This window comes from Aplysia californica, unplaced genomic scaffold (genome assembly GCF_000002075.1).
Source record: "Aplysia californica isolate F4 #8 unplaced genomic scaffold, AplCal3.0 scaffold00168, whole genome shotgun sequence".
NCBI classification, from domain to species: domain Eukaryota; kingdom Metazoa; phylum Mollusca; class Gastropoda; order Aplysiida; family Aplysiidae; genus Aplysia; species Aplysia californica.
In genome coordinates, this window is record NW_004797438.1 from 485,130 (window position 1) to 495,296 (window position 10,167).

The 10,167-nt window shown below is 40.2% G+C and overlaps 1 protein-coding gene across 1 annotated transcript in view; it reads right to left on the reverse strand.

Annotated features, from left to right (window-relative positions):
- Positions 1 to 10,161, reverse strand: part of LOC118477654 (kinesin-like protein KIF18B) — a 17,772-nt gene extending 7,611 nt beyond the window's left edge. The window contains exons 1-5 of the mRNA XM_035969672.1: positions 10,087 to 10,161; positions 4,238 to 4,514; positions 3,067 to 3,224; positions 1,875 to 1,979; positions 1,110 to 1,220 (exon numbers count right to left, since the gene is read on the reverse strand). Coding sequence (XP_035825565.1) covers positions 1,110 to 1,220; positions 1,875 to 1,979; positions 3,067 to 3,224; positions 4,238 to 4,514; positions 10,087 to 10,161 — 726 coding nt within the window. The remainder of the gene's footprint in view (positions 1 to 1,109; positions 1,221 to 1,874; positions 1,980 to 3,066; positions 3,225 to 4,237; positions 4,515 to 10,086) is intronic.
- Between the last annotated feature and the right edge of the window lie 6 nt (positions 10,162 to 10,167).

Sequence of the window (10,167 nt, forward strand, 5' to 3'; positions counted from 1 at the left end):
AGGAGGCATTAATGTGTCAGGGACATGTGTCCAATGTGTAATCGAGTAAAAATGACTTCGTCTCTTCTTCTGGAGAGGCCAGAAGGTTCTCGTGGGCTCAGTTTGGGCTTAATGTTGTGTAGTTTGTTGTTGTTTTGATTCTTCCAATGAGTCTCCCACAGACTGGAGGTATAGTTTTTTATGTTATTTTTAAAGTCAGTCTGTGGGAGAGTGTTAGTCGTTGACCCCAACAGAAGGGACAAGGATTCCTTCGCCAGGAGATCCACCTGCTTGTTTCCTCAGATGCCAAAATGGCTAGGTAGCCATGCGAACACGATACATTTCCCGCCTTCAGTCAAAGCAAGTACTTTTTTGTTGTAACCTAACTATTTTTGGGTGTGTAGTTTGTAAATGATGGTTATGCAAGACACAGAGTCAGATAGGATAAGGAAAGATTAGTAGGAGGAATTTTCTACAAGTCAATGGCAGTGGCCTCCGCAGAGAGAATGGAGGCTTCGGGATGGAGTCTCCTCTGGTGTGAACTGTGTTGAGGATAGGGCAGCGGCGCCCACAGTGGAGTCCGATGTAGAGATATCTGTGAAGATCAGCTCCTCACCAGGGTATTTTTCTAGAAGTTTTTTGCATTCTTCTTTAAATGTTTTGGTGTTTGTGCATGCTTTGTTGTGTGTTGTCAGCTGTAAGTCTACTTTTGCCTTGGTGAGGTACCACGGAGGGAGGTCGGGGAAAATAAATTGTTGGATGTCTTGTTTGGAAAAGTGTATGTTTTTGAGGTCCTCGAGGACTCTGAGGCTGAAGGGTTTGATGAGTTTTTCGTTGTTTTTGAATAATTTTATGGTGTTGGGTTTGTTTTGAAAATGCAGTCTTGTGCTGGGTTCTCTGGTGTTGAGCTCTGTTTAATTGCGTATTGTAGTGAGAGTTTAGTGTGTCTGAGTGTGAGTGATGGTATGTTTGCCTCGGCCTGGAGGCTCTCCACATAAAGCAAAATACAAACTGGTAATCAACAAAATGAAAACAAAGAGTAAGAACACCTACCATTACCAGATTTTGGTAAATTTAAAGACACAATTTAAATATATAATGTACAGCACAGACACTCCACATCATCTTACCTGGAACACTGCATGGGACCTGGAAGACTCCGCATTTGCATCTGTTGGATGCTGTGTTCTATTCTTGTTGCCAAAGTGCAGCATGTGAAGCAACTCTTCAGCAGACTTTGGCTTTAAAGAAAATTAATGGGAACCAAAAATTCATAATGTGTATAAAATGTATTAAACATCTATACCTACACTGGTACTCCAACTGACCTCATTCTACAGTTTTAAAAATTTCATCTAGCAAGTGGGCCTGCTCAATAAAACATAAACAGTATGTTTTAAAAATCTTTTAACTTAACAAACTAGTTTTCGTTAAAAGTCAGTTTCAACCCCCCCCCCCCCCCCCCCCCCCCCCGGGATAAAATAAAAGTATCCCCAAAACAGACCTATCATTGAGAAAACTAGAGCCAACCAGCCTAGGCTGTACCTCACAGGCTGAACTGAACACCTCCCCCCCCCCCCCCTAAAAAAAAAAAAAAAGTACAAACACTATTATATATATTATCCCCTTAATTTCGATCCCATCTCTAGAAAACCATTTACTAACCATAATATCTAACCATTAGTCAAACTTTGAGTATCTTTAGTACTGTAGTAAATGGCCTCCATGCCCAACATAAATCTCACTAAATTTTCAAGGTAAATTTTACAAAAATTACACAATCCAGACACTTCATGTATTTGCTAGTGTAGAAAAATAAACAAAACCTGTCTCTGAATTCATTTCATAAGAGAGCTTGTGCAGCCAACACAATAAATGGGACTAACAGCTCTCACCTTATGTAGAGATAGACCAGCAATGATCACTCCAACTGTTTTATCCTCTCTTATGGGCAAGTTTCCCCGCGGCATCAACAAATCCCGAACTTGTTCATTGTAAACCTGTGACAAGACAAAGAAATTATTAACTTTTAATTTAAAAAAAAAGAAATCTGATATTGAATTTCCATGATTCTCGTAGAGGGCAAAAAGTGAGTTTGATTTTATTATTTCATAAATAAAGCTTCATTAACAAAAAACACAAGTATTAACAAGTTAATAATATCTGGCATCGTCAGGTATCAGCCCAATAACCTAAAGGCCAGAGGGCGTCTATATGTCTTATAATGTATTGTGAAGACACAAGCTCAATTCTACAGATAGCTCTGAGGAGGCGAGTACTATGTGTGGGTTTTTTTTTTAAAGTCTAAAAGGTCCTTGACACATACAGCCTAACGTCTGATTCTAACTTCTTTCAATTCTTACTTAAAGTTCAGCTGGAGCTGAGCTGTGCAAGTAATCAGCTGCTACTTATTTTCAGGGATGGAAACTGATCGGTTCAAAATTTACTGAACTTTTCACGGGCTATACAGATTTGGAAAAATACACTTATATTAATTTGTAGATTAGTACACATGTAAAATGACTCACCATTGAAAAGACACTTACGGAAAATGACGGAGCAAATCAAAATTACGGATTTCCGTAAATTTACGGAAAATTTCCAACCCTGTATTTTATAGCTGGGCTGGCAATCGTGGAAGACAGAACGCGATGAGGCAAGACTGGCCACAACTTGTCTCAAGTCTCTACCAATCTACCACTAGTCAAAATGGCAACCGGTGGTATCTCGTTATACCGCCAGCCTTGCTGTACTGCCAACTGTATGCTCATCTGTTGCACGGTTTAACGAGGTTTCACTGTATGTTTCATACACACATCAACAAAGTTACTTTGATCATTTTGGAGGCGGGCTCTTTTAACTTTACCAGTCCTGGGCAAATTCAGCTGAGTGGGATACAACATACCAAGAGACAATGATGGAGACGCTTGATAAAAAACTTCCTCACTCGGGAATTGAACCCACATCTTCTGTGTGCAATGGCAGAGAGAGAGTCAGTAATTCTATTACACCCAAAACGCTGATACCAACCGTCAACAGGTTACAGGAGCTTTGATAATGAAAAAAGATTTTTAAAAAAGAAATAACCTCAGAGTAGGAGACAGCAACATCAAAGCACTTTTCGTCTCTTTGTTCGTTGATCCTTTTGTAGAGATCGATCATGGTGTGGTAGATGACTCCTGGCTCCTGAGAATTGCCCAACATTGTGTGCGTTTTCCCAGCTCCTGTTGCACCATAGGCAAATACTGCAAAGAAGAAAATGTGAGGCAGCGTGGTGAAATCAGGCGCCAGTCAAAATAATGGTAGTGAAGAAATAATTGGCATTTTCCCGCATGTTTTTGGAATTTTTATTGAATTTTTGTTTTTTGGCTCAACACCTTTCATGACCATTAAAGAACACATTTTTATGTGGATTTTACCGAAAAACATTGATTAAAGGGGTAAAACTCTCAGTTTCCGTGGACTCTCAAGATAAGAAAATAACGCAACTTTAGTGTCCTTTCTCGCTAATTTTTCCTCTGAAACCAGGTCACCCCCACCTCATTGAATTGCTCAATATCTTGAATTATACAAAAGAAAAATGGATATTTTTTTCATAAAAAAAGCATGGCAAATGGATAGAAGGCTTTAAGATGATATCAATAACTCCATATCCAAAATTGACGAGCGCCAGATTCAAAAGCGTTGCGACACAAATAAAAGGTGTCGACAATGAAAAGCATTGCAAATGTTAAATGGCATAAAAGCACGTCAACACTATAGCTATAGAAAATGTAATCTAGTGCGGGGAAAGAGAAAGACTGACCAAAACAATAGCTCTAGAGGTGAAGTAAAAAAGTAGGACCTACCAGTGGCGTACTCCAACCACTGAACTAAAACACACTTAAAGTGGTGATTAGCATTCTATGATTCTTTTTTCCCCTAATTCTCTCTAGTCTCATTTTACATTTTAGCCCCTTGAATGCCTCATGAACTCTACATTCCTAACGTGTCACAAAATTGCACAATTTTCTACATTTCGGCACACCAGTGAAGGCACTTTTATGCTTCATATCGAAAGGGTTAAACATGACATGAATGCATGAGACTGGAGATCTATCAGGAACTGTGACCCTGATACTATAAATACCAAGCGGTGAAAAAGTGATAAAAGTTTTGACTTTCCATCATATCAAATCTTTTAGGTTTGCAAAAAACCACAATGAAGTCATGAATTGCATAGAAAAAAGTATAAGAAACAACCACTTAAGAACATTACCGCTACAATTGTATCCATTGAGGACTCCTTTCACAATGCTCCCTGTGGTCTGTTCAAAGACATCTTTGTTCGACGAAGAAGGACCAAACACATAATCAAAAGCATACTTGAGATCTTTGAAGCGTCTCCGATTGACATCTCTGTGGTTAGGAGGGAGAAATCCCATAGGCCTCTGAACTTTGGGATCAAAAACAAGCATGTGATCACTTATTGCTTCCGTCACACTGTGGAACCTTTCTCCTTCTGCCTCATTTGGCGGTCGTATCCTCACCACAACCTGCAAACCAGAACAAAGTTCACTGAGTGGGTTTCAAACTGTAAAAAAGATGATGGAGTTTAATTTTCGCATCTACTTCTACTCCCTTCTAGTACTAGAGACAACTTTTCTTGGTTATGGTAATATCTTAAAATGTAAAGGTTCCATGGTCCATACATATAGCATAGAAATTGGTATTTTCACTAAAAATTTTGCGAGAGAGTAAAATAATCCTCCAAATCATTTTATTCATGATAAACTTCACTTCATGTTTTGGGGTAATTTAATGGCATTATATATATATACATTTTAATCACCATTATAATGTGTCATGTGTAAGACTTATATGGGAAGTAGAAAAAGAGCTTATAATAATATTCTATTGCATAAAATTTATGATTTTATGAATGTGAGTGTCTGGTTGGACAAATCTCTCAGACTCCATGATCATTTTTTTACCAAAAAAGGTTTAAATTTACACTACAACACTTCTTGACCTCATTTCTTAATTGATTTATAATTTTAAACAAACCAATTTCTTCTAGAAACCTTAAACTAACACAAACAGTGAAACTGTCAAAGACGGCCACCCATTGTCAAGGAGAAAATATAGTTTTCTAGCGTTTATTTTCAGCAAACTTACACTTAGTGAGGGGAAAATTCCTACAACATCAAAACAGTACACTACAAGTAAAATTAAGCAGGCCTACATCTTCACAGCAGGGTCCATTACCCTTTATGGTACTTAACCTGACCCCTAACTAGGGCTGGGTGCAAGTCAATACAGGCCAATATCGATTTTAGTACTCGGTAGGAAATTAGAGGAATTTTGCCCGGGTGGCGGCCGAAGCCTACTCTTTAAAATCTTATAATTGGACTACCAAGGAATCTTTAACGTGCACAAATTGAACACACAGGACCTCCGAGATTTTTCGCCTTTGTCCGAGAGAAGGCTAGGAGTAGATCTTTTCTACTAGAAGATCAGAGGTGTGGCTGAAAGACAGCAGTTAGAAAGAGCCAAGGAGAAGCAGTAGAAGGCTGCAGAAAGAGTCAGGAGCCCAGAGGAGGGAGCAGAAAGCGGAGACGAAATCAGACAAGAGAACATTGTTAGAGAACAAGAAAGGAAGTGAAAGGAGACAATTTTAGTTTTAGGGAAGAAAATTTTGGGAAAGAGATCAAGGGGAAGACAGCGGGGAACCTGAAGAAGAATCACAGAAATCGATGTACAGAAAAGTGGAAAGACATAGAAAAACATCAAGAGGCTAGCCCAGGATAGAGAAAGGTGGAAGGTGTTTGTCCGAGGCCTATACCATGGTGCAGGGTGAGAAAGGCAATGATGATGATGATGATGATGATGATGAGCCGGATTCGAACCCGGGACCTTTGAATGAGAGGCGAACACCTTAACCTTTAGGCCTAACTAAGCGGTAAAAAATTCTAAGAGTACTTACTAAGGCAAGAAGTAGGTCTTAACAAGTACTGAGTACTGGCTGCATTAATTATTGATTAGCGCACACCACGACTACCCCTAACCTAACTGAGAGAGTACAACACCCAGTTTCCATTGGCACAATCAGTTCGGTTTGGAAGGCGGGGTAAGCCAGATTGATGAAGGCTCAAAGCGGCCATTGTAACATAGCAACAAAACGATTGCCTGACTAAAGCTGCGAGTTGGGCAATCGGTTTGTAATTAGACTAGATCTGAAGAGTCGATCCGCCAATGGGTGCTGGGGTACCCTCACCGGCCGCTTTAACTTTAAAACGGCCTTCACTACCTTAATAATAATTTTACCTGAAGGAAGAGGCTAGCCATACTTAGTGTTAGTTTTAAAATGACGGCTGGGCTAGCCGTACTCAAATATAATGAATTTGGCTAGATCGTCAAACAGCAAAAAAATAGGCCTACTGAATTGTAAATAAATTTAGGCTGGCTCTATTTCTCCCAACGTTTGGGATAATAAACTTGAACTCAATTTATCCTAACGGTTTCCGTTCTCAAGATTTTTTAAAAATTATTAGCGAATGGAATGGACCGTGTGTGTGCGTGTGTATAAGGTGTAAACGGGATTTTTTTTGGTGTGATTTAGTTTTTGCTATAGGGGTGACTAAATGCAAAATAGGTTACTGCCAAAGTCGAGCAGTCTTGTGTTTTCTCGCAGTAGGGGCCTACCTTTTGAAGGCATTTTCAAACAAAGTATAGTCCGGGAACGTTGCCCCAACTACAATTGAAGTATCTGAATATTCAGACAACTAAAAATTTCTAGCTTTAGAAATTCAATTCGATGTAAAAAAATGCTTCTTCCCAGTCCTCGCAGAACTGAGAATGGCAAAATGAAAGACGATGCCGAACTCTCGCAAATAACCAACAAAACTCGAAAACGGAAACCGTTCGGAGAAATAGAGTTCAGGTTTATTATCCAGAGCTTTCGGAGAAATAATCACTTCGATAAATTTATTGTAGTTTGCAATACCTAAAGTTGAAACCAAAAGGTGCCTTACTGACAGTGATGTATTTTAAACCTCAATAAAATAATGATGAGACCTGACCTGTGTACTCAAAAGGTTTCTCTCTAATAGAGGGCGTTAAATAAGTACGGCTAGACTGGCAGGCTAGCCGGCTAGATCTAGAATCTAGACTGCTTGGAATATTTTCGACGAAGTGACTATTTCTCCGAACGCTCGAGAAAAAAAACTTGAACTCTATTTAAGAGTTCTCCCAATGGTTTCCATTTTCGAGACTTCTTGTAGCGAGAGTTCGGCACCATCTTTCATTCAGCCATTCTGCGAGGACTGGGAAGAAGCATTTTCTGCATCGAAAATCTGAATATTCAGAAACTTCAATTCTGGTTGTGGCAACATTCCTGGATTATACTTCATTTGAAAATGCCTTCAAAAAGTACAGCCCGAAAACAAGACTGCTCAACTTTGGCATTAGAATTTTCACCTATTTTGCATTAAAAGAATTTAGTCACCTCTATTTAAGCAAATTCAAATACAGTAGTCTCCGCCTAAGATCCCACTGCTTATAATCCCAGTTCGCTTAAGATCTCGCTGTTTTAAGAAAACAGAATTTTTACTAAAAGTCACCCCTAAGATCTCGCTCTGATTCAATCTGAAAGTCTACATTCCGCTAAGATCCCGCATTTCAAATCATATTTCGCGGAACAAAAACGCGGGCGAGGCAGCCAAACAACCAAGAGTGAAAAGTTGAGATCAATAAAAAAACAAAACTATCCGTCGCATCAAAGATCAGCCACTATCGTGAATGTGATCACATACACGTAAAACTCCATGAAGCGATACAATGTTTGCCCCAGACGGGATCATACCGGGGTGTGAACTGACCGACTCCTTTGTTTTCCCCGAACATCGCACTCACACCTGAGCTCTCCCCCTAAACTTACATCTCTCGCTGGGTGGGTAGGGCCTACATGTTCGCTCCAGGTGGGATCACATTTAACTGTGAACTCTTCCCTGACCATTGCAGAAGTTGTCTCTACTCCTGAATTTGCGAGACAGACTGAATTTTAATTGAAGTGTTCACAATGTGTAATGGTGTATTACAACGACAAAGACGGTGGGGGGGAACTCGGTCAGAGATGGAAAGCTGTAAATTTTTTACAGTTATATATATATATATATAAATAATAAGTGAAAATGGCACGCCTCATCCCACTATGCACTCTATGTATAGGTCATCAAGGTTAACCTCTCTTTGTTCGGTTCATAAACCCACCAAGTGGTCACGTCAGTTCATTTTAGAGTGGAGGCAGACCATTTTACCAATTGTGAGTCTTTGCATGGGTCGCCATAGATTCTTCTCTGGGTTTGTCTGTTAAGATCCCGGTTCGCTTAAGATCCCGCATTTCCTTGCTCCCGAGCACCCGAACCTTAGGCGGAGACTACTGTTGTACTAGTTACAAAAAAATCCCTAAACGTCCCCGTCCCCCCCTTTCACACCCTCTCACACTCTCTCACACACATGCGCCCGCGCAAGGCTACTCCAATCACAAATAACAACAACAACAAAAAACGTTTGGAGAAAGAGTTCGTAAGTTTATTTTCCAGAGTGTTCGGAGGAAAAAGATCTGGCGTATCGCCAAATTTCCTTTAATTAATAGACAAAATAATTTAGATCTAATATTACTTAGGAAGTGGCTAAGATCCTCACCCGGGGTGAGAATAAAAATACGATCGACCTCTCACCCCGGGTGAGACTTGCCAGCGTTGGCTATTCTCACCCGGTGTGAAACAAGACCTGTTTTTCCTAATTTCGGAATACTGTCTATCGGTGCGGATGATCAGATTGATGACTATAAAAGAAAAAATGACGTTACAGCACAAAAGTACAGCTAGATCTAATTTGATCGTCTACAAAGATGCAATGGCTATTTCACTTTTCGAATCGAGCCGAACTATGGGGGTCGCCATTTTGTTTTGCCCGAAGTTCTCACAAGATCTACTCCTCCCCTCTCTCTCTCTTTCTGAATAGAAAGTGGCTATTCTCACCTGCCCGGAAGTTCTCGCAAGATCTACTCCTCCCCTCTTCTCTCTCTCTCTGTCTCTTTCTGAATACTGTCTATCGGTGTGGACGATCAAATTGACCAAAACAAAGTTAAAAAATGATGTTAAAACACAAAAGTAAATTAATTTGGTTGTCTACAAAGATGCTACGGCTATTTAACTTTTCGAATCGAGCCGAACTACGCGGGTCGCCATTTTGTTTTGTTCTCTCTCTCACTCTCTCTCTCCACTGCCCACAGACAAAATTGTACGCTTTTAGTAGGCTACAAGTACAGTTGTAATGGAACGTTTGTTCACAGCACAGAATTCTACAATTTTTCTCTTATCACAGTGTAGAATTCTGTGGTTTAGGGTGAACGCAAAATTTGTTGACACGCGCACCGGGTGAGAATAGCCACACAAGACCCGCCTGCACTATTCTCACCCCGGGTGAGAATAGAGGTTGCCTTCTGAATAGGCCTCTCTGTCTATCGGTGTGGACGATCAAACTGACCAAAACAAAGTTAAAAAATGATGTTAAACAAAGGTCAAAAGTAAATTAATTTGGTTGCCTACAAAGAGGCTACGGCTATACTTTTCGAATCGAGCCGAACTACGTGGGTTGCCATTTTCTTTGGCCCAGAAGTTCTCACGCTACTCGTCCTCTCTTTCTTTCTCTCTCTCTCTCCACTGCCCACAGACACAGACTACCAACAGACAATTTAATTGCACGCTTGGCTTTTAGTTTTAGCCAGAGTAAAACAAGAGTGCTGGAACGTTTGTTCACGGCACAGAATACTAAAATTCTGTTATCACAGTGTAGAATTCTGTGGTTCAGGGTGGACGCTGCCCTGGTTGGCCTAGGGCCCTAGCTAGGCGGTGAACGCACACACACCGGATGAGAATAGCCAAACAAAAGGCTTGCCTGCGCTATTCTCACCCCGGGTGAGAATAGCGGTGGGGTGAGAATAGCGGTGGCCTGCCTTACTTATCTAGAACTTTTATATATTATATATACAATCTAAATCTAGAGGCAAGGCTATAACATAATATATAATATAAATGTTAAAGTAAACAAAATTTAAATCACCTTCACATTGTCACCAGATGTGGAACGCTTGGCTTGCCCGTGACCAGTTGATTTTGGTCTGGAAGAGTCAGACATGATGAA